We start from the raw sequence: 25,262 nt of genomic DNA, 5'->3' as shown, positions 1-25,262 counted from the left end.
GTATTGCTTTAGAATACTGATTATAGGGAAAAATAAGATGCTGATGGAAAGGCGGGGGGGGGGGGGAGGGTGGCGAGGAGGAGATGGAAAATTACTGTATTGTAGTTCCACTTGTTCTCATTTACTTTAGTCCCTCCTCTCTTACACCAAGGCCTAAAAAAATTGTTTTGACAAAAAGCTACATTATTAACATATAATCATCATCATTATTATTGCAATATACTAGGTGTGGCATTAGATCTGGAATAAGATTTGGTTGGTTGGTAATTGTCCTTTGTTCTCGAAGAGGACCAAAATGAGGCAAATCACTATGCTAGAGTCAAGTCATAATGTGTCTGACTATGGCTGATCAGACCAATACAAGCTCAGAATGTTCTGCCACAGATCAGGCACAAATAGTCCATGTGAACATTTGGGGTGGATTCTCTAAATCTGCATATCTTGCGTGTCTTTTGAACTGTTTCAATTCTGCTTTGCTCATACAGCACAGCACCTTCTCTGATGTGGGCACACCATGCCAAGCAGTCCTGTGCCAGTGTCTCCCATGTCACACAATCAATTCCAAACTTCCTAAGAAAGACCCTGAGGGTGTCCTTGGATTGCAACACCAAGAACATAAGAATAAGATTTAGTCCTTCCCCAAAGGAATTCTAACCTAATAAATTAAATTCTACTTGACCTGAGTCACACACACACACACACACACACACACACACACACACACACACACACAGAGTCACTTGAAGAATTTAGAAAAAATGTGAGTTCTCTCTAGTTTTCAGTCTTTTTTTTTTTTGGAGGCAATTGGGGTTAAGTGACTTGCCCAAGGTCACACAGCTAGTTTTTGTGTTAAGTGTCTGGGGCTAGATTCAAACTCAGGTCCTCCTGACTCCAGGGCCAGTGCTCTATTCACTATACCACCTAGCCACCCCCTAGTTTTCAGTCTTTTACACTGTCACTCCATTAACAGGATACTTGATCATACGACAAAATAAACCAAACACCTTCATGGCATTAATATATATGCTTCACATTCATAGGGGCATTTTAGAAACTTTCAAGAAATAGGCAAAACATGCAATTACCTAACAAACCTAAAGATAAGGAAGATAAAAATTTTTTCCCACTAAGCTTAGAATAGATATTAAGAAGTCACAATACTCTTCACTATGCATTTTATTATTGTGGGTAAATGATATTTTAAACACTTTTTTAAAATGTTAAATATGCCTCCAAACGACCCCAGTACATCAGTGTGATGTGTAATTGATGCTGTGTTCTTGTGTCTATGTCAAAAAAGAGGGCGCTGTGACCATTTCTATTGGGCCTTTAATTATGGGCCCAGTTGCAGATATGTTATCTGGTATTAGTTGGCCTAAGTTCAGAAAAGTTCATCACTAGACAGCTGGCTACTAGGTAATGAATCTGACCAACTATCTATAATCCTGTGGTTGGTCTGTGATCTGCATCAGTTAATGAAAAAACTACACCAATGAAAACAGTCCCTTTGAAGTGAAAAAAAAATATCATATGTGGGTAAGGGATAACTATTTAAAAAAAAACTCAAGAAAACCAAGGATGAAGTTGACTTACCATATATATCTCCTTATTCAGGCCTAGATATTTTCCATTTCCACACCCAATATCTGCCACTATTGAGCCCTTTGGTAAAGCTTTCAAGAATGCCCCAATCTGGGGCCATGGGGTATGCCTTGTGCTGCTGAAGTGCTCTGCTATCTCCTCATAAACTCTATGGACATACTCCTGTTCCAGTTCTGAGGCTTCTTTGTCATTCTCTGGGAAGGACGGGAAAGTTTCATTTTGATGACAACTCTGGCTGTCACAGACCAAAGGGTAACCTGAATAAGACATAATAATACAAATAAATCTTTAAACAGATATCCATGAGATTTCTTATTAATTTTTCTTAAAAGGGAAAAAAACTACAAATGGTAGTTTCTAATTACTCTAGAAAAGAAAGTATTCATATGGAACAAAACCCTCCGTAAATAGAGTAGCATGTATACTGGTTCAATTTTTACTGAATGCAATTAATTATCCCTTCAATCACTTTAATTCTCTTGGAAATGATGAACATCTGAATCACCAAAGGTTAAAAGCTACTTCCATTACTAAAAACAAAAACAACAACCAAAAACAATCCCCTAAATCTATACTATAACTTTCCAGTGGATGGCTTTGGACTCAAAAGTAAAAATAAACTTATAAACTGACCCCTGAATAGAGGCCTGTTAAAAATATCACATCAGGAAGCTGTCAATGAAATATTTGCCCAATAAAACTTATCTCTAAAATTAGACCTAAATTCCTGAATGATGAGGGATAATAATGCCTTCTACTTTTCAGGATCTCCCAAAGTTATCAGGCACATAGTAAGCTGCTTACTAAAGACTTGTTGATCAATAAGGAGTCTTATGCTTTAGGTTCCCTTTAGAAAAATAAACAAAGAAGTACCTTAGGATTTACTGCTGTCAAGATAATCTGTTACCTATAGAGATTTTAGATTTTTCTGAAGATATTTATTTACATTAATTCTGGGCAATGCAATAATAAGCATTTTTAACTCAAAGTTATTTAAAGACTGTTCTTGTATTCTATGATTAAAGTTGGCTTGTTCTGCTAGATGAACTATAATTTGTTTCTGTTTTATCATGCATAAAAATTAGAAAAATGTGTTACGTGCTATCTATAGTGGAAGCCTCCAGCATATTAAGTGCATCTCACTTTTATTGTAATGACTAAATACATATGGTCTGGTCTCGCTAAACTTAAGTTTAAGATCATTCAGTTTAATAAACACTTCTATGGACACATCTGTTACCTATAAAATGGGGATAGCATTACCTATGGCAGAGTATTATTTTAATGGCAAAATGAGATAATATTTGCAAAATACTATGTATGTTATACAACATAAATGCCAATTATTACAGTGTACTTTTGACTTTTCCAGGGCTCCAAGTCAACTAAAAATAAATCAGTGTTTTTTTCCCTTAAGGCCAACCTACTATGTAACAATCTGTCACATTCAGCTCCCCTGTTGGGTTAATAGGAAGTAATTTTGAATCTTGACAACCAACAAATTTACATTCAGACCAAAAACCCTGCAAAGAATACTTTTTAAAAATTCATTTTCCAGCGAAGCCTTTTCACTGTTCACTTGTACTTATACAAGAGCCAGTAAAGTTGATTTTACAGTAGAAAGATTACATACTTACTGCAGTCACAAGGCGTTCTCCTCACTTTTCTAAATGTAAATGAGGTCCGCACTCCTCTTTTATTTAACGTTAAGTTTCCAGCATCACTAGTGATAATTCCACTTTTCTGTCCCTCAGATGCCTGAACAACATCAAATTTTCTGGGTGTGATTCTTTTTGGTAAAAAAAAAAAAAGAGAGAGACAGCAGTACAATGAATTAACATTTTACCTTAAAGAAATACTTCACATTAAACTATAAAAGGTACAAAGGGGATAATATAAAATTGAAATAAAGATACAATAACTAAGCGTCTACCATGTACAAACACTGGAAGTAGCACCAGGAGGAAAAAAAAGAAGAAATATCTTTGCCTGCTATAAATTTACAATCAACAGTAGTTGAAGGTAGAAGATTTGCATGTACAGAAAAGACAACAATACAGCGTATCTCAAAAGTCTTAGTACAGTTTTACGATTTAATAACTTCAGAAGTATAAATATTACAAGTTTACTTCCCCATGTGAAAAGTTAATTATTTAAATTATTAAAATATTGATACTAATTATTAAAATTCAACATAACCACCATATTGTGGCATACACTGCTTGAGTAGATTTTTGAACTTTGCAAAAACTTTCACCAATTGCTGTCCAGTGACAGAAAGGATTGCATACATAATCCCCCAAAATCATCAAATGAACTAGGTTTTGATGCAAACATGAAAATTTTGATGGGTCCTCTAATGTAGAAATATCAGATAACTGAGGTGGTCAAATAGGAGGACTTCCTCTATCAATCCACCGTTCTGAGAAAGTATCACCTAGAAACTGTCACAATGCAATACATAATACCAGGGTGCCCCATCTTGTCAAAATTAAAAATTTTAAATCATTATTTAAAATTCACAAAACTAAATAAATACAAAAGAAATTTAAACAGTGAACTTTTTTGAATGATATTTTTTGTAAGTTTATGGCATTCTGAAGTTATTAAAGCTTAAAAGTTCACTAACACTTTTGTGACAGTCTATTCATGGTAGTATATAGCCAAGTAGTAAAACGTTCTGTAACGGTTTGAAGGGGGGTATAATTATTGTGTTCTGGGGATGCTCAAGGCAGGCAGATTGTGAAGGAAGTCTAGATTTTTGAATGGGATGAAAGGGTGGTGTAGAAATGGATGAATGACTTTTAAATGTTATATACGGGATTGGAACAATACTAGAGAATAACAACAGATTTATGTAACCATTTATGTTTATGCAGTTTACAATTTATAAAACATTTTCTTTTCAATAAAGCTAAGAAGTTGATGATAGACATATTATTATCTCCATTTTATAGATGAGGACATCAGAAAGGTTAAAAGACTAGTCCCTTGTTAAAAGACTTGTCCCTAGTCACACATGCTATTAAGTCATGACTTGAAAGGAGAAGGTAATTTGTGGGAGGTACAAGTAAGCAAAAATTGACTGCTAATTTTTGAAGGGGATTAAATATATAATTTTGAATGAAGAAGATTCAAAAGAATGAGAACACCTTGGACCTCTTTCTAGCCTATTTAAACCAGTAATGAACTTTGGCTAAATGAATGAGTGAATGAAAAGGCATTTATTAAATAGCCCTTACTAAGTGCCAAGCTCAAAGCTAAGTGTGGGAAAAAGAAAAACAAAAACAAAGACCGTCCCTAATCTTAAGGAACTTCTAAGTGAAGGCAACACAGAGGGGAGTGGTGGCCAAGGAGGGATATTTTGGTTTGCAAAAAAGTTACAGAAAAGAATTAAGATGAGGCCAAAAGAGAGTAGATTCACACCCATTTTCTAGGGGCAAAAGAGTTGATCTGATTATGGTTCCAGAATTGAAATAATAATACAGAAGTTTTCTCAACAAAATTAATTACTCTTTCTAAGGACTTCCTTTCTATTGAGGATCTTTTATCATTGATGACTTCAGAGTTCTTTTTTAAAAATTTATTTATTTTTGTTACATTTTAAGTTCCAAACCATCTCCCTCCCTCCCCACTCTGCATTGAAGGCCACCATTTTACACACACACACACACACACACACACACACAAAATGCATACTTCTATTTATCTGTTCTTTCTCTGGTACATCTCTGATACAACTTCTTTCATAGGTCCCTTGTAGCTAATTTGAGTATCTGTAATACACAGAATAACTTAGTCCTTAAGTTATTCTTCAAATAATATTGCTGTTACTGTATCCAATGTTCTCTTGGTTCTGCTCATTTCACTCTTCATTATTTTATGCAAATCTTTCCATGTTTTTCAGAAATCAACATGATTTCAGAGTTCTTTGTTCCCTGAAAAGAATTGATTCAATTGAATACTGATTTAAACATTAGTAAATCTAATTTAATTTTTGCAAAGGCCTAGCAGAGAACTTCACTACGTTTCCAATGCTTTCAGTACTAATCATCAGTTGCTCAAATTTATAAGTTTTCTTTTTTTTTAATGAGATTCCCTCTAACAAGAATCAGAATTTTTATCTTAGCCTTATTCAACATCTCTTTAAAAAAAATAACTAATGATGTATTTTTCTTCCTAACATTGTAATAAGGAAAAAAAGTTGACTAAATATTACAACTCCCAAAGAACAGTTTATAAAGTTACTTTATTAGCTGTAATCAAATCAAAAAACATTTACTAAGGGTATACTATATTATTATAAGGTCCTAGTCTACACATTGTGGGGACTTAAAGAAGTATAAGACTATCTAATCTCAAGAAATCTATGTGTGGTGATAAGGTAAATGTGGAAAGATTAAAAAAGCAATAGAAGATGAGTAACTGTTAAAGACAAAAGAAGAGATTATTACTATTTGCTCAATAAATGATATGAGCCATACATGCTGTAAGAGTTCAGAGAAGGGTGATGTCACTTCAAATTAGGGTGCTCAGAGAAACCTGGGATGGCCAGGGAAACTTCTTTGCATGTATGAGAGCTGAATCAGGTCTTAGAAAATAGACTAAGAGTTGGAAAGGTAGTAGGGAAACCAACCCAAGTGAGGGAAATAATGTTTAAAATAAAATAAAACAGTAGAAGATGGAAGGTGAGAGATATTTTCACAGAATGAGTAAAAACAGCCTAGCCAGCTAAGTAGAGATGCAAGGAGAGGCTATGTCAGAAACAATAGGGAATTACTAGAGATTAGTAACCAGGAAAATGGCACAATGATAACTTATTATCAACTAGAGTAGGTAACCAGAGGACATGTAAGCACAGCACAACCCTCTAAGAAGGATGTCAAGGTATATTTTAAAACCGTGCTGCAGAAATTAGGAGGGTCAAAGATGCGCTAGGCGTTGTTCTGGGGAGATGGAATGACAATAAAGGGCAGAAGACAGAAAGCAGCGTTGTTCAACTCTTACACTGTCTGTTTTCCTTTCAAGGGAAATAATCCTTGTAAAGGAAAAAAATGGCTAAAATGGAGTTGAAATCCAAAATACATAGGGCGATAATAAGGGAGAACTTAACTGCCTTTGATGAACTGAAATCACTAGGCTTAAATGAATGATATCATTTGTTGTTGTTCAGTTACTTTCAGTCATGTCTGACTCTTTGGGACCCCATCTGGGGTTTTCTTGGCAAAGATACTAGAATGGTTTGCCATTTCCTTCTCCAGCTCATTTTTACAAATGAGGAAACTGAGGCAAACCAGGTTAAGTAACTTGCCCAGGATTACCCAGCTAGTAAGAGTCTGAAGCCAGATTTCAACTCAGGAAGATGAGTTTCCTGACTCCAGGTCCGGCACTCTATCCACTGTGTCACCTAGCAGCCCCAAAATAGGATACAAAAAGAATGAAAGATATGACTACTGAGCTACTTGCCACTGAAACACTGGTCTTTGAAGGATTGTGGAGAATAGAAGAGGTGTTGCAAGTCTGAAAAAAAGTAAACATCTTGATTTTCAAAAAAAGGGAAGAGAAGGAATCAACAAATTATGGACTAGTGAGCTTGATTTAATAATTCTAGAATGTATTACTACAGTGATCATTAATGATCATCTACAATAAGGAAGTGGTAATCAAAAAATGCCAGCACGGTTGGCTCTCAATCAATCAATCAACAAGCATTTAAGAAGCACCTACTATGTGCCAGATACTATTCTGGGGATAGAAATACAAAGAATGAAATCTTGCATCAAGGACAAGTCACGTTAGGATAACCAGACGGGTAGATCAGGGGGATGTTATAGATATAGTTTATCTAGCAAAGCATTTCACAAAGTCATGCATACTACTCAGGTAAAAAGGATGGAGAAATTAGGCTAGGCAATAGTACAATTTGATGGATTCACATCTGGTTGGATGGCTAGTCCCCCAAAATAATGATGATTAATAGTTCCATGTCAGCTTGGAAACAGCACTTGGAAAGAATAGAATGTTCCCAGAATCTGTACTTGGCCCTGTGCTGATATTTTATTCATGACTTGGACAGAGGCACAAATGACAGGCTTATCAAACTGGCAAATGACACAAATTTAACCCATCACACCCCTTCACTGGGCTCTCTCCATTTCCTCTCTCAATGATTTGCTTATGTCCTGTTTTCAACCACCTTCTCTATGTAAATGATGTCCTAAACCTACATATCTAGCCCTCATCTCTACTGGGTTTTATTTCTGAATCTCCAATTAATTTCTTAACAGCTCCACCTAGATGTCTTGTAAGTATCTCAAACACAAAATGTCCAAAACAACTTCTTATATCATTCCCTAAATTCATTCATCCCCCTAACTTCTCTAAGGGTACCACTAATCTTCTAGTTACTCAGGTTTAAAACCTATGAGTCATCTTTGACTTGCTTACCATCTCTAACTACCACATCTAACTGATTCTACCTTAATATGTCCCAAATTCTACACCTTTTCTCTAATCATACCACACTACACACACCCTTACTACATCTTGCCTGTACTATTACAATAGCTCCCTAATTGTTCTCTTCAAATCCACTCTTGTCCTTCACCAAACCCTTTTCCACAAATCCCCAAAGTTATATTCCTAAGACACAGGTCTAACCACTGTCCTACTCATGAACTTTCAGTAGTTGCAGAGTTTTTCCAATAAAGGCTTTATTTCCAAAATACATGAGGAACTGATTCAAATTTACAAAAATAAGCACCATTCCCCCAACTGGTAAATGGTCAAAGAATATGAATGGGGAGTTTTCAAAGAAAGAAATACAAATCACCAACAGCCATATGAAAAAGGCTCCAAAATGCTAATAATTAGAAAAATGAAAATTAAAGCAACAATGAGGTTCTTTCTAACTCACACTCATCAGAATAGCATAGTCAACAAAAAAAGGAAAATGACAAATGTTGGAGGGGCTACAAGAAAACAGGTATGCTAGTGAACTGTTGGCAGTTCACTACCAACTGGTAGTAATTGGTAGTAACTGGTCCAGTAATTCTAGGAAGCAATTTGGGATTTTGCACCCACAGTTACTAAACTGTGCATATATATATACCCTTTGACCCAGTGATGCCACTACTAACTAAGCCTATATTCCAAAGAAATCAAAAAAAGAGGAAAAGAACACATATGGACAATGATATTGATAGCAGCTTTTTTTTTAATAGCAGCAAAAACATGAAACTAAGGAAGTGCCCATCAATTAGGGGATGATTGAGCAAATTTTGGTATATGAAATACTATTGTACTATAAATGATGAAAGGAATGGTTTCAAAGGAACCTGGGAAGACTTATATGAACTGATACAAAAGGAAATGAGCAGAGCCGGCCAGGAGAAAAAAATTTTTTTCTAACAGCTAGTTATACCAAAGGAAAATAAGCTATCTTGGGAGAAAGTGAGGTCCCCATTGTGGAAGACTTTCAAGTAAAGCTTGCTTGAACACTTAAGTAGGTTGTGGAATGTATCATTGTTCAAAATAGGCTAGACATCCCTTAAGGTCTTGTTCAACTTAGATTCTGATAAAAGTGCTATTTGAGAAAAATTAAACTGACAGCGGTGTGTATGGATTTTGTTGTTCTTCTGGCTCAGTCATATCTGATTCTACATTACCCCATGGACTTTACTTCACTGTGTTTTCTTGGCAAAGATACTGGAGTGGTTTGCCATATCCTTCTCCAATGTGTCCCCATTTTACAGATAAGGAATTGAGGCAAATAGAGGTCAAGTGACTTGCCCAGGGTAACACAATTAAAGTGTCTGAGGCTGAATTAGAACTCAGATTTTCCTGACTCCAGCTCCAGTGCTCTATCTGCTGTGCCACCAAATGGGGTTATTTTAATGATATAGTTACTCAGCAAATGTTCTTTTCATTTTATAGAGGTTTTAGCTGAGGGATTAATAAGTTAAGAAGGTAAGAACAACAGCTGTAATCAAGCTAAACAGATAGACTCCCAAGGTTCTCAATTCCAAGTTTATTATTAAACTAGTAGGTCACATGGTCATATTCCCTTTCAACAGCTCATCTACTATAAACAGGGCTGGAACTGCTCATTAAAAACTGAGCAATTATTCAGAAAATCATATTGCTTTTAAAGAGGTCATGATCAGTCAATCTTGAGAACCAATTCAGTTTCTTTTAATTTTTGCAAAAATGGTAAAATGTGGCATTTAATGTCTCTAAGCAGGAAGCAGAATGCAGATCATAGCATGGTTCAACTATGTAGTCATTACAAAGAAGCAAAAAACTTTCACATAGCAATCTACCCTTTTAAAATGGGTGCAGTAGGGAGGAATTCAAGATGGCGAAGTAGAAACAGGACATCTGTGGGGCTCCCGCTTCCACCTCCTCCAATTCATGTAAAAGGTGACTCTGAACAAACTTTGGAGGTACAGAACCCACAAAATGACACAGAGAAGCTAACCTTCCACTGAGGATAGCCTGGCAGGCTGGAAGGAAGCGGCCAGCGTGGCACTCTGGGAGTCAAACCCAGCCCCGCGTGAGTAGGAGGTTTTAGCCTCAGGGTGGCCACAACCAGCCACAGGCTGGAGGAACTTCAGATCACCAGCAGCTCTGGTGATTTGCTGAATTATCAACACATACATTCTAAGGACAAAGTGAGAGGTCAGTGCAGTGTGGACTTTGGGACCTGGGAATTCGGGAATGCAGTCGGCCTTTGCCCCCTAGAGGGAGAAGCCACTGAGGTGCCACAGCCATGCAGCCGCCACCCCGTGGCTGCTTCCTGGCCTGCAGATTGTAGGGGGACCAAGCAACCAGTCTGAGGGGTAATTCCTCTTGCTTTAACCTGCTTGGATCTGGATTGCAGTCTAGGGTAGATGTCCTGGGGTGCGTGACCAGTTTGCCAGAGGGTGGGAAGGCTTCAGAGAAGGCACCCAACTAAAAGCTCTAGCAGCTGAGAAAACCCCAGTGATTGGGACAAAGCTCCCCATTCTGATAGCAGAGTTCTACTGTGGCAAAAAGCTCAAAAGTCAAGTAATTGAGTGGCAACATGAGCAAATGAGAGAAGCAAGGCAAGCACAGTAATCTGACTTTGGATTCCTTTTTAGGGGACAAAAAGGATTGGGGCATGGAACAGGAAGAAGACAATGAAGTCAGAACTCCTTCACCAGAAGCTTCTAAGAAAAGAATAAGCTGCTTATAGGCCATAGAGGAGTTTAAGAAGGATTTTGAAAACCAAATAAGATTAGTGGAGGAAAAATTGGGAAGAGAAACGAGAATGATGCAAGAAAATTATGAAATGAGAATCAACAACCTGACTGAAGAAAATAACACCTTGAAAAACAGACTAACTCAAATGGCAAAAGAGGCTCAAAAAGCCAATGAGGAGATTAGAATGCCTTAAAAAGCCAAATTTGCCAGATGGAAAAAGAATCTCAAAAGCTCACTGAAGAGAATCATTCCTTCAGAATTAGATTGGAGCAAAAGGAAGCTAGTGACTTTATGAGAAATCAAAATACTATTAAACAGATCCAAAATAATGAAAAAATAGAAGGCAATGTGAAATATCTCATTAGAAAAACTACTGACCTGGAAAATAGATCCAGGAGAGAGAATTTAAAAATTATTGAACTACCTGAAAGCCATGATAAAAAAAAAAAAGAACCTAGAAATCATCCTCCAAGAAATTCTCAAGGAAAATTGCCCTGACATTTTAGAACCAGAGGGCAAAATAGAGGTTGAAAGAATCCACCAATCACCTCCTGAAAAAGATCCCAAAAAGAAAACTCCTAGGAATATTACAGCCATGTTCCGGAGTTCCCAGATCAAGGAGAAAATATCACAAGCAACCAGGAAGAAACAATTTGAATACTGTGGAAACACAATCAGGTTAACATAGGATCTGGCAGCTTCTAAGCTGAGGGATTAAAGGGCTTGGAATATGATATTCCGGAGATCAAAGGAGCTGAGATTAAAACCAAGAATCACCTATCCAACAAAAAAATCATGGAATAGAGGACTTTCAAGCATTCTTGATGAAAAAACCAGAGCTGAATAGAAAATTTGACATTCAGATACAAGAAGCAAGAGAAGCATGAGTAAGGTAAACAGGGAAAAGAAATCATAAGGAACTTATCAAAGTTGAACTATTTACATTCCTATATGGAAAAACGATAATTGTAACTTATGAAACTTTTCTCAGTATGAGAATAGTTGAAGGGAATAGAAATGCATGTATATGTATACATACATATATATGTCTATGGGTATATGACTACATATGTGAATATGTGTATATATGTGTACAGATATACATAGAGAGAGTACAGGACCAGTTGAATAGGAAGGGATGATACTTAAGGGGTGAAATCAAGAGGTGAGAGAGGAATATAATGAGAGGAGAAAGGGAGAGACAGAATGGGGTAAATTATCTCATATAGAAGAGGCAAGGGAAAACTGTTACAATGGAGGGGAAGAACACGAAGACAAAAGGGAATGAGCCAACCTTATTCTCAATGAATTTGGCTTAGGGAGGGAATGACATACACACTAAATAGGGTATCTCACCCTACAGGAGAGTAGGGGGGGGAGGGGATGAGAGGGGGGATGATGGAAGGGAGGGCAGGCTGTGGGGGAGGGAAGTTGGAAGCACCAACTTTTGAAAAGGACAGGATCAAAGCAGAGAATAGAACAAGCGGGGGGTGGGATGGGATGGAGGGAAATATAGTCAGTCTTTTACAATATATCCACTATGGAAATGTTTTGCATAGCTACACATGTATGACCTATATTGAATTGCTTATCTTCCCAGTAAGTGTGGATGACGAGGGAGGTAGGGAAAGAATCTGGAATTCAAAGGTTTAAAATCAAATGTTTTATATTATATATATATAATATATAAATATATTAAAAAATATATTATTATTATTACTTTACATGTAACTGGGAAATAAGACATACAGGCACTTGGGCATAGAGATCCATCATGCCCTACTGGAAAGTTGGAGGGGGAATGGGGGAAGATATTGGAGAGAGAAGATCGGGGGAGGACATATTCAGTGGGATCCCTGTTTTGGGGTGGTAGGTAGGGGAAAAATGGGGAGAAAATTTGTAACTCAAAATCTTGTGGAAATGAATGATGTAAACTAAAAAAATACACTACAAAAATAAATAAATAAAATGGGCTGCAGTAGCTATCATTTGGGTGCCTCACAACAAAATTACTCAGATAAAACTATTCAAAAGCCAAGATAAGAGGGAATGAAAGTTCTTGTTTAACTCTACAGAATGTTCTTCCTGTGATACAGCAGAAGTCACTTACTCACCCTAGACCCCAGATCTTTCCTCTGTAAAGTGGGTATTTCTAGCTCAGAATTTATGGGACAGATTTATTATCAACGTAGATGTCTCAACACATACCCATGGGTCCAAAGGTATCTAGATTCTCCTGTCATCACCAGCAAACTCCGTTGAGGCAGCATAACTGACACCATGCAACCATCTGGGTGCTTAAAATCCATGACAATCTTAATGAAAAGACAAAAGTATAAGTATCAAACCTATGTAGAACAAGAATGAAAAAAGGACTCTCACTTTCTAAGCTAATATTAAATAAAATGGATATAGTTATAAATATTCTCACCAAGGAAGGATTGCTGTTAGCTAAGCATTCTTTTTTAAAAACATCCTTTTTTTTTCCTATTAATGAATTTTTTTTTATCTTCCATCTACCCCTTGTGAAAAAAAAAACCCATTGTAACATATACCTAGTCAAAGAAAATAAAGCCCTCTATTATTCATATCCAAAAATGCTCATCTCTTTCTGTAGTCTATCAACTTTCTTTCAGGAGATAATAAGCTAAGGATTCTTTTATAGTACTGTTCCTATAATGACCTGGGTCTTCTCTTTTCTCCCTATATCAGGGGTTCTAAACTCAGGGTCTATGAACTTGTTTTTAAAAAATGTTTTGATAATTGTATTTCAATATAATTTCATTCATAATTCAAGGTATTTTGTTTGTGCATTTAAGAATGATTCTGAGAAAGGATCTGTAACATTCATTAGACTGCCAAAAGCATCTATGACTAAAAAAAAAGGTTAAGAACTCATACTTTATACTACTTTGCTTTGTGATCTCATCAGCTTCCAAGGGTTTCAACTATCACCTCCATGCAGATGATTCCCAGATCTATAAATGCAACCCTAATCTTCCTCCTGAGCTCCAATCTTGTATCAACAAGTACCTTTTGCACATCACAAACTGAATATCCCATACGCATCTCAAACTCAACATGTTCAAAATCTCTCCCCCAAAATGTTCCCATCTTCCCATTTATCCTATTACTCTCAAAAGCACCACCATATTCCCAGTGATCCAGAAACCTCAATGTCATCCTTGGCTTCTTACCTGTACTCATCATATGGGATAAGTGGCAGCTAGTGGCACAGTAGAGAGAGTTGCTGGTCCTCATATGTGCTACTCTTTTCTCTCAACTCTAGGCCTAAATACACTCCCTCCTCATCTGAGCCTCTTGGTTTCCTGGGTTTCCTTCAAGACTCAGCTCAAATCCTACCTTCTGAAAAAGTCCTTTCCTAATAAACCCCTTCACCTCCAGTGCCTACCTTCTGAAGACATTTCCTATCTACTCTGCATATATCTTTTATGTACATAGCAATTTAATATTGCCTCTCCCATTAGAACATGACCTCATCCACCTCCAGAGAAAGAACTGATGGAATCTGAATATAAATTGAAGCATCCTTTTTTTTTTGGAGGGCAACTGGGTTTAAGTAACTTGCCCAAGGTCACATGGCTAGTTTTTTTTTGTTTGTTTGTTTGTGTGTGTTGTGTCTGAGGCCGGATCCGAACTCAGGTCCTCCTGACTCCAGGGCCAGCACTCTACTTTACTGCACCACCTAGCCACCCCACATAATTTTTTTTTAACTTTATTTTTCTTGGGTTTTTGTTTCTTTGTGTTTTCTTTTACAACATGGTTAATATGGAAATATGTTTTATATGACTTCACATGTATAATCTATATAAAACGGCTTGCCTTCAGGAGGGAGGAAAGCAGAGAAGGAGAGACTTTGGAACTCAAAATTTTGAAAACTGAATGGTAAAAATTTTTTTATATGTAATTGGGGGAAAAAAGAATATGAACTTCTTAAAGTAGGGACAGTGCTTCTGCCTTTCTTCATATCCCTTGCATTTAGCATTGTACCTAGCATATAGTAAGCACTTAATAAATAGTTGTTGTCTGTATCATATAGGTTAATCAATTGTTAGCTTGCAAGCCCCCATGCCTTGACTGTAATTGTTAGTATGAAAAAATATTCAGCAAACCTGAGTTAGAAAATGTGAAGGGGTATATAATTTACATGTATCTGTGAAATTTATGCACATTCTCTTCCTGGCAGACATCAATGACTAATGAGGAAAACTTGGCTTAATAAATGATTAGAACTGAGAAGTTGAAACTTGACCCTAATTAAACTGTTCATAATTCTTCCCCTTTTAAAGGCTCTGGCATTTATGAGTATGAAAAACCAGCCAATTTTCATCAAATGTGGCCAAATGGTACAACAAAACACAAACTGAGTACTGTCTATGTATTGCAAGATCTTGTGAAACGCCGTTGGTTCTTCTCTCATTAAAACATTATTTCTTGAGCACCCATTGTGTCCAAGAGACTCTGCTAGGTGCTGAACATGATTTGTTGGCTTAATATTCTGAATTAAAATATCAATTTAATAATAGAAGGGGAGTGGGATGAAGCCAGCACTCTGCATTTCCAAGTTTGGGGCTATACCTTTCTAATATACTCAAAAAATAATATGGAAATCCTCCCATTTCTGCCTTCTAACACTTTTTAAAAGTAAATACATCTCAGTTTTTCTTGAGAAAAGCACTAAAAAGGTTCATATGTAGTATTTCCAAGTAGACTCCTAACTGAACATTCCTAGTTGTTACAGTTTTTACAAAAGAGAACAAAGAATATAGCTTTTTTAATTCGCTAAAGATTTACAATCAATGCTGCTACTCTGCCACAACTGAATCAATCTACCTGGTGACAGCTTTGTTCCACAGTAGCTACTCCCAATTACTCTTTTTTGCTTTTTGCCAATTTTCTTTATTTTCTGAGGTGGCAGAGTCAATAAAGATCAAATTGCTGGCTACCCTTGGCACACCACTAGGGATTATGCTCTGTAATAAAAATACTAGACATTTTGATCCTAGTAACATTTACACTCTTTGTACGTATAGAAGACATACACCCAAGATGGTGAGGGCTGAAAATCCCAATTGCTGGTGTCATCTTGCTTATAATGTGCTTAAGATGGCAGAACACATGAAGCAATATACAGATCTCCAGGTTGGCTAAACAAACAAATAAAGCTTACACTGCCACTGGGAGTGATACAATACACAATCCAATCACAAGAAAAGAATACAAAAGGCAAACATTATTTTTTTTCTACTTAGATTTTGGCTGAAGTGAATAACCTTTTGAGAGCAACAGAAAAAAAAAAATAAAAACCTAAACAACAAGGTGGCAATGAAAGAAATACTGTGATTCGGTTAAAGGAGTGAAACATGAGAGAAGATGGAAGTTTCTTTACCAAGTTAATCTGGAGAAAGTGAGTATCCCTCAATTAACAGAATGGTGAAAATGCAAGATATGTCAAGTGTGAAACTTCCAAGGTTATACTAAATTGAATTCTCCTTTCCTAACTTCAATTGAAATAAATACAATAAACTCTTTTTTTTTTTCAACAGTACCATTCATCTTAAAGAATTCATAGTATCACTGATATAGAGTTGGTAAGGAACCCAGAGATCATCTAGTTCTCCACAGTGATTTTATAGATGAGGGAACTGAGGCTCAATGAGATTAAGCAATTTTCCTAAAATTTCACAGACGGCCTTCTACTATTTAATAATGGCAGAACTGGGATTTGAAGCCAGGTCATTTGACTCTAAATCCTTTCTATTGTACCATACTGTCTCCCAATGGTGGATGTTCAATAAATGCTTACTGAAATACACACACACATACATACACATACACACATGGAAAAAAAATAGGAATAACTACAATGCATTTTAGAGAAAGAATAAATATTTAGAGACTTCTAAAGTATCTATATAGAAATATGCACATTAACATTTGCTAAGTCTTTTTTCTAAAGACTCATAGAATAATAGATTCCAGGGCTGGAAAGGATCCTAACCTAGTCCTATCCCTTCATTTTATGGATGAGGAAATTGTGCCCTGGTCAAAGTCTTTAAGAAAAACAGATATATACAATGAAATAAAATTATCCTTAAGAAGTTTATATTAATACATTTTTCCTTAGTAATACATTTCAGTTTTGAGGTCCCCACCATATCGGCCCATTTTTTCTCTGCAAGAAATTCTTCCCATTAAGAAGTTCTTAAAGCAACTCCTTGAAAGTTTTTCTGAATAATGAATGTAGTTATCTGCTTGACCACAAAAGGGGGGGGGGCCCTCCAGAGACAGCTTGCTAAATGAACAGTGGCAAAAGTGAGAGGTAAGGCAACCAAGAATGCTAACTTGAATAGGGCAAAGGCACTAAATGCAAATTAGCTCTAGATGTTCTAGTGCAGAAGTATCTTAACTTGGGGGTCCATTAACTTTGGTTTATAAAAAACCTGTATCTTGATCACTGTATTTCAGCAAGATAAATTTCATTTATAACCTAATTTATTCTTTTTTCTGCATCTAAAAAATGTTATTCTGAGAAGGGATTATTGGTTTCTGGTGGTAGGGGCTTCTGATTGCCTTTGGAATCACTCAAAACCTGCTTAACATATTGAGAAAAACAAACTAAAATATAAATTCACCACAACAGACAACATGATCTTCCCTATTAGGCCATATATGGTAATATCAAAGAGGAGGTGAGCACAGAAACTCAGATGGATAAATGCATTGAGAAGCTGTAGGGAAACAGCACTGGATGTAGAAAGAGGAAGGACTTGCATTCTAATTCCACCTCTGTCATCCACCACCTGTCACAACTTCTTGGAGGCTTAGTTTACCAATCTCTAAAATGGTGATAAGAAAAGCTATTATTTACATAAAAAAATATTGTGAAGATCAAATGGGATAAGTTAAGCACTTTAAAAATTAATGTATTATGTGATTGTCAGCTATTGTTATTATTTAGAATAAAATGACCTAGATTCAAATTTCAGCTTGGCCACTTTCTGCCTTTGTGATCACATTAAAGTCACTGTATCTCTCTGAGTTTCAGTTTCCTTATCTTTAAAATGAGGGAGTTGTACCAGATGATCTCTAAGGTCCATCCCAGCTCTAAATGCTATAATTAGACTAAGTATCAACAGCTGAGTGAGCAGATTCCCTCATATCTTCTTTATTCTCATACATAGACATTTGGTATTGTTTGTCTGGGTGACTTGAAGCAAGATCTGAAATTGAGGGCCTCTAGTTTTATGGTCAAAATTAATTTCCATGTGATACAATGAGGAAAGGAGGAAAAATTCTGTTATAAAAAAATTAAAAAGGAAACTGTGGAATTCAATTTTAAAAACAATTTTAAAATTTCTGTTATATATGGGGCTATAAACACAAAAATGAAACAGTTACTCCCTGACCTCAAGAAGCTTACATTCTGCTGAAGGGGTAGGGAAGGAAGGTGGCAGAATATAATAAGTGGACACATAAGTAAGGAAGCAGTAATTTGAGATTGGAACACTAAGAACTAGAGGATTCAAAGAAGGTTTCTCAGAGCATGTGGTGCCTGAGCTGAGTCTTGAAGAAAGAGATGGATTCAGAGAGGAAGTATTAAGGAATATGTGCCAGGTACAAAGTCTGACTTGAGCACATTCATGGGTATGGGAGATGGAATGTCAGGTTCAGAGAACAGCTACTAATCCAGTTTGGAAGGTGTGTGAAAGGAAGTCATGTTCAATAAAGCCATAAGGGCAGGTCTGAATCGTAAAGGGCTGTAAATACAACTGAGGAAACTATTTTATCCAAGAGGTAAAAGAAAGCTGCTAAAGGGTTTTGTTCTTTTTAAGTGAGGAGTAATATGATCAGACTGGTGCCTTTGGAAGAGTACTCTGGCAGCTGTGTAAAGGATAGGTTAGAGAAGAAAATACTGGATGCAGGGAGATCAATTTAGGAGGCTAGTAGTCCAGGTAGGAGAAGCTGAGAATCTTAACGAGATTAATAGCTGTGCAAGAGGAGACCAGGAAAGAGATGGAAGACAAATGGTGGAGACAGAAGTGACAGTACTTAGCAAATGGCTGTATATGGAAGGTGAGGGAGAGGGAAGAGTCTACAATGACTTTAAGGTTATAGAAACATAGGTTATTTGTAGGATGTTACAGCCCACAACAGAAACAGAGAAGTCTGCAGAAAAAAAAGCAGCGGGGTAGGATGGTGAGCAATTCAATTCTGAACATACTGAATTCACGATGACAACTGGGCATCTGGATGGAGATATCTGAGAATGTAAGACTTTACATTCCTGCTTACCCTTCTCCATGTCTGACTGTGACTTCTCAGGTTCTTTTTCTGGTTCTTCATCCATCTCCCATCTTCTAAGCAAAGATGTTCTGTTCTGTTCTATTCTAAGCATAGGTTCTGTTCTGTCCTATACTTTCTTCTCCTTTGCCTCTGTACTCTCCTTTAGTGATTTCATCTTGTTCCTATCGGTTCAGTTACCATCTCAACACTGACTACTCCCAAAGTTTTCATATATGTAGTGTGCATGTATGTATGCTGTGTATACATGTACACATGCATACACACAGACACACACATATATATGCATATACCTTCACATACATATATATCTCATACACAGAATATCCTTGGTGTTGGGAGAGTACATCAGTTACTATAGTTTTAATATGAAAATAGTTTTAACATGTTACAGCTAGGTGAAATGTGTGTATATGTGTGTGTGTCTGCATGTGTGAGTTAAAAACTTTGCTTAGGAGATGGAAGATGGATGAAGAACTAGAAAAAGAGTCTAAAAAGGTACAATCAGACATGGAAAAGTATAAGCAGGAGAGACAATGTCATGGAAACTAAGAGAGAAGAATGTCCAGGAGGAGGGAAGACAGTCAACAGTATAAAAATTTCAGAGAACAAGGAGAATAAATTCTATAAGTTGTGCATTTCCAACTAAACAAAGCTATAAGCTTCTTGAAGGCAGCTACCAAGGATTAAACATCAGAGCAGAACCAAACTGAGGGCAGAGGTGACATCAGTCAAACTCAATTGCTTTTCTAACTTTCCTTCTGTTCCTTAAATATATCTGTGAAGACATAATCCTGGACTCTACAGTTCTGCTGCGTAGTGAATCACTACCCACCATTTTAACAAAAGACCCAAGAATCAGCACTCTAAAAGCAATCAGATTCAAAATACAACCAAGTGATGTCACTGTGGAGAAAGATCTCATGACTGACTGCTGACTGTTGTTCTCATCCCATAGGTAGGTCTCTCAGTCATTATCCTCTTTGGACATACCAGGATAAAGAAAGTTCTATTCATCTTTTGTGCTCAGTAGCGGGAGTTAGCTTAGAACCCATATGAACAAGAACAACAAAAACCCACCATCATAGCTAAAGGTAGAAAAATGTTTTTTTCAGGGCTGAGTTCCACTAACAAGAAGCACAATTTGGGCTTCTAGGAAGTCTAGAAATAAGAGAAAATTACATCAAAGAATCTTCAATAAATGAGATTTGAAGGAAAAAGTCTAACAATTTTCTTTTCTAAAATCACTGTCAGGCAAGATGGGTTCTGGTAAAAGGTATTCTTCCTTATTTTGGGTCTATGAGCCAGTGATTCTAATTAGGGCTACTACAGCCAAAATAAGTGATGTTTTGGCAGCTATGCTACACTGCTGAATTACAGGCAAACAAACTGATTTAAAAGTAGATTTAGTTCACCCAAAAGGCATTCCTACCAGTATTTCACAGATTATTTTGCATATATAATACCTAGCTAAAATGGAAGCTTAAATATGGAAAGATTAGGAAAACATAGTTTAAGAACAAAAAGAAACATGGATGGTACAGAAGTATACTCCAGCTTCATCATTCAACTGAAACTACTGTGTCCAAAGTTACCAACAATCTATCGCCAAATCTAATGGTTTTTGCTCAGTCCAAATCCTTATTGGTCTATCTTTGAGAGGGCTGACTGTCTTCTCCTTCTGGAGGGTCTCTCTTCTCTGCATTTTCAAGACACTCCTCTCTCCTGGTTCATCTCCTACCTGTCTAACTCTTTCTTTTCAGGCTCATCATCCACAGCTATGCCACCTGACTGTTGTGCTTCCCAAGGTTCTACCCTACAACCTCTTCTCTTCTCCTTCTTTTGGCTTCCAGAGCTTTAAAAATCACCTCTATGCAGATGACTCCCAGATCTATTTGTCCATCCTCAGCCTCTCCCCTGAGCTTCAGTTCTGCATCACTAATTGACTATTGGACATTTCAAACTAGTGTCCTGTACACATCTCAAACTCAACACATCCAAAACAGAAATCTAATCTCTTCCCCTAGACCCTCTCCTCTTCCAAACTAACAAATTAACTAGTTTTTTTTAACTAGCTAACTTTATATATAACCTACTATGTGCTAGGTAATGTGTCAAGTGCTTTTACAAACATTATCTCATTTAATTCTCACAACAACCCTGGGAGCTAGGTGCTATTATTATCCCCATTTTACAGATGGAAAAAAACTAAGGCAAACAGAGGTTAAGTAATGCTCAAGGTCACACAGCTAGTGTCTGAAACCATTTTTGAACTCAGGTCTTCCATACTCCAGATACATCACTCTATCCATTGCAATGTTTAACATCTACTGCTTACTCCTTATAAATCTGACTTTAGTCCTCAGGAAAAATGAGAACTGACTTTAGGGTAGTCTGGGTAGATCTATGCTCAAGAGTATGGTTCCAAGGCCCCAATTAAGTTTATAATAGAAAAAAACTACAGGGTAAGAGTATCATCATGAAAGGTTCCTAAGAACGAAATTCTTATGGCATAATCATGAATGATCTTGATAAATAAAAAAAGAGGGAGGCATCCAAAGGTACCTGGGTAGGGACTGATGGGGAGAGAAACTAGATTCATAATGGTTTAAAGGTTTAAGGGAAATAGGCAGTAGAAGAAATAAGTACTGATTACTCTATGGAAAAATCTGATGGTGAGGGAAAGAAAGCTCAAAGGGGACAACAGAGTTGAAGGAAAGCTTTTTATTTTGTTTTGGGAATGAGGGGACCTAAGCATATTTGCAAGCTAAAGGCTAGGAAAAAGTTTAAGGAAGGAGAAGTTAAAGCCTCAAGATAAAATGACTTAGAGATGCAATTCTCAAACTTTTTGCTCTCGGGACTCCTTTATACTCTTAAAAATTATTGAAGACCCTCCAAAGAACTTTTATTTATACAGATTATATCTATTGAAATTTTCCATATTAGAAATCAAAACATCCAAGTATTATTATGAAAATAGTTTTGATCTTGATGACCCCCTGAAATCCCAGGGGTTTATGGACCACACATTGAAAACTGTTGATGAAGAGGAAAGGAATGAGACTGAGGGCACAATTTAAAGGGATTAGCCTTGGCAAAGAGGATGGAAACTTTTCTTCAGAAAAAAAATAATAACAGATGGCAGGGATAGTTAAGAAAAAGAGAGAGAAATTTTGAGTAAGTAGGAACAGAAGTTAAAGAAGACCACTTAAGATTCAGAAGATCTCAGTCAAGTAGGTGGTAAGGTTATCTGAGAGTGAAAGAGGGGAAAAGGACTGGAAAAAAATCACTGTGGGAAATTCAATTGTGAGTCAACAAGAGACTGATAAAAAGACTGCTGAACAGTACTAAGGGCCCATCTGGGGTTACAGCATGACTTTAAAATGGATGAGGTCAGTATGGCTCAGTCTCTTTCCCTAGTGATGCTCAGCAGTTCTCAAGGAGAAGCTGAAATAACATACAGATAGAAGTCAAGGTGGGAATGGCAGGTCAAGAAAGCAAGGAATTCCTGGGTAATAGTTAGTACCTGCTGATATAACTAGACAGAGGGAAAGAGAAGTAGCCATGACTGACAAATGACTGAGGAAATTTCAAGGGGTCAAGGTTCTAATAGCATGAAGAATTAGTTTAGTAAACCTAAAGGGTGTTGAAGAGGTTGAAAGATACAGGAAATCATCATCAAAAAAGCAAATGATGAGTTAATGAAAGGAAGTATAAAATTACTATAGTATTATTAAGCTTCATTTTGCCTGTGAACCTATTTTTTAAAAGTAAAATCTATCATTTTCATTACAGGTTTCTCAAAGTTATTTTTCTAAATGTTACAAACAAGGCTTTAACCTGAAGCTCTCTAGTTCTTTTGGAAAACTGAACCCAATGTGTGCTTCCAGAGACACCAAATGGATATGGTGAATATGACAACAGATTTTTATTTTTTCAACTAAAATGTGTGGCTTCATTTCTTTTAACTTCTGACTAAAATGTCATAAAAGGACCAGCTGGCAAGGAAAAAAGACAAAAAACTAAAAAGCATAAAATTCTCTCAGCATCATCACCAAATTTACCCCTAAAATATCCATACTTTTAACAGTGTTGTGTTAAATGCCATTTAAAGATAAACATAAAAATAAATAAACATAAAATAAAGATAAACTAGGAAGGACACAAGGATAACCTTGACAATGAAAATCAGCTCCTGAATAAACAAAAGTTGCATATTTACAACTTAAAGTTACAACTTATAAATCACTTTTTTAGAGAAGCAGTGTTGCTTAGTGGACAGGAACTGGCTTGGGAACCAAGTGTGAACTGGTTTCAAATCCTATCTCTGATATATGTTGAAAGTATGACTCTGGGCAAGACACTTACCCTTTCATTGCCTCAGATACCTCTTTAAAGATCCTAACCTGCACTGGTAGCAGAGGGAGTTTTCTGACCCAGGAGTTCCATATAACAGTGAAATCACAGATATCATCCCTATCCCTACAAGCATTATTAGTATAAGCAAGATTCTGTGCAGTAGAAAATACAGTTACAAACAGAGGAAATGTAATGGTTGCAAACATCCGACTTCCAGTTAATAAAAATAAAACTTCATAGAAAAGGTAAGATTTACAAAGATTCTTGGAAAATGGGAGAGAACTTGGTCATTTTTAAGTGGAAAAGTGATTCTGATGCAGTGATTCTATGCCCAAAGAAAGGCACAGGCGTTGGGCCGATAGGTTTTTACTATGAAGAAGATCAGAGAATGTATTGAAGGCTGAGCTCAAACGGCACTTCCTTGAAAAAGGCTTCTGGACTGCATCAGATCTTGGAACTTAAACAGCACTTATCACGGTACCATTGATATTGTGTCTGTATTATCCTAAATTGCAGCTATTTGTGTACGTGTTGGAGCTTTTCTACTAGATTGTATATGTATAAGGTGAACATTGTTCTTTATCTCTCACTGCCCAAGCACAGAGGGCCTTATACTCAATACGTATTTGTTGAACTACTGATTTGGCAAACGCTGTTTTTGTTTTTTTACAATTTTTGTCTAGGTAAAGAAGAAAATCAAAATATAGGGCATAGGATTTTATCTGTCACTAAATGAATTATATCCAACAGGATATATTAAAACATCTGTAAGGGACAACAAAGACCAGATTAAGATTAGGAAAACTGGGTTCAAGCCCTAGTGCTTCCACTAATTTGCTAATTAGGCAAATCATTCACTTCTCATGAACAGAATTTAATGAGATGTTCTCTAAGGTTCCTTACATCTTTAGGCTTCTTTGATTTCTCTATGGTCACAGTTTGCCTCAGTCACAAACATGTTTTCAATCATACTATTTTCAGTCACACACACACTGTCTTCAGTGATGCACACAGTTTCTGGTCACACACTGGTTTCAGTAACACACTGTCAGCAGCCACAAACACAGTTTTCAGTCACACACAGTTTGCAGTCACACACACTGCTTTCAGTCGTACACAGTTTTCAGTCACACTGTTTTCAGTTTCACACATACTGTTTTCAATCACAGACAGAGTTTTCAGTCACACACACTGTTTTCAGTCATGGTTGGTTCTTCTCCTTGAGGACAGAGAAGTTTAGTTTTGATCTTTAAATCCCCAAAATCTAGCAGAGTGACTGTCACTTAATAGGTACTTAGTAGATTTTTGTTAAGTTGAATTGCTGGAGTGAAATTAGAGGTGCACACAGCAAATTGTAGGGAATCTGACCCGAGCAATCCGGCAGAGGCTAAACAGGATTGTAACCTCCTGATATACTTCATCAACTCTCCCTATTCCCTAATGCAATGTTGAAAAGCAAAACTAGTGTAAGAGAAAGAAGCCCAGATTTAGAATCAGAAGCTCTGGATATAAGCTTCAGCTGTCTCGTTTATCACTGCCTCACTTAAAAGACAATTATCTGTACTGTCTTACGTAGGTTTATTGTGAGAAAAGCACTCTGTCGGTAACTGAAAGCATTACAGGGGTGGGGAACCTGGGACCTCAAGGCCATATGTGGCTTTCTAGGCCTTCAAGTGCAGCTGAATCCAACTCTGTCAAAGGGTCACACTTGAGGACCTAGAGACCACATGTGGCCTCAAGGCCTGCAGTTT

General features: G+C 36.7%; 1 protein-coding gene across 2 annotated transcripts in view; it reads right to left on the bottom strand.

Moving 5' to 3' along the window:
* ALKBH8 (alkB homolog 8, tRNA methyltransferase) overlaps positions 1-25,262 on the bottom strand; it is a 50,715-nt gene that overhangs the window by 5,930 nt on the left and 19,523 nt on the right. For both annotated transcript variants that reach the window (XM_069080729.1, XM_069080730.1), the window contains 3 exons: positions 13,036-13,142; positions 3,240-3,391; positions 1,594-1,859 (listed from right to left, as the gene is read on the bottom strand). In XM_069080729.1, the coding sequence (XP_068936830.1) occupies positions 1,594-1,859; positions 3,240-3,391; positions 13,036-13,142 (525 nt within the window). The remainder of the gene's footprint in view (positions 1-1,593; positions 1,860-3,239; positions 3,392-13,035; positions 13,143-25,262) is intronic.

Source organism: Petaurus breviceps, unplaced genomic scaffold, assembly GCF_028583685.1.
Source record: "Petaurus breviceps papuanus isolate PSGF00001 unplaced genomic scaffold, PetGlider_PUasm1.0 91133, whole genome shotgun sequence".
NCBI lineage: Eukaryota > Metazoa > Chordata > Mammalia > Diprotodontia > Petauridae > Petaurus > Petaurus breviceps.
The sequence above is the reverse complement of the archived record's forward strand: the minus strand, read 5'-3'. Positions and strand labels throughout refer to the sequence as shown.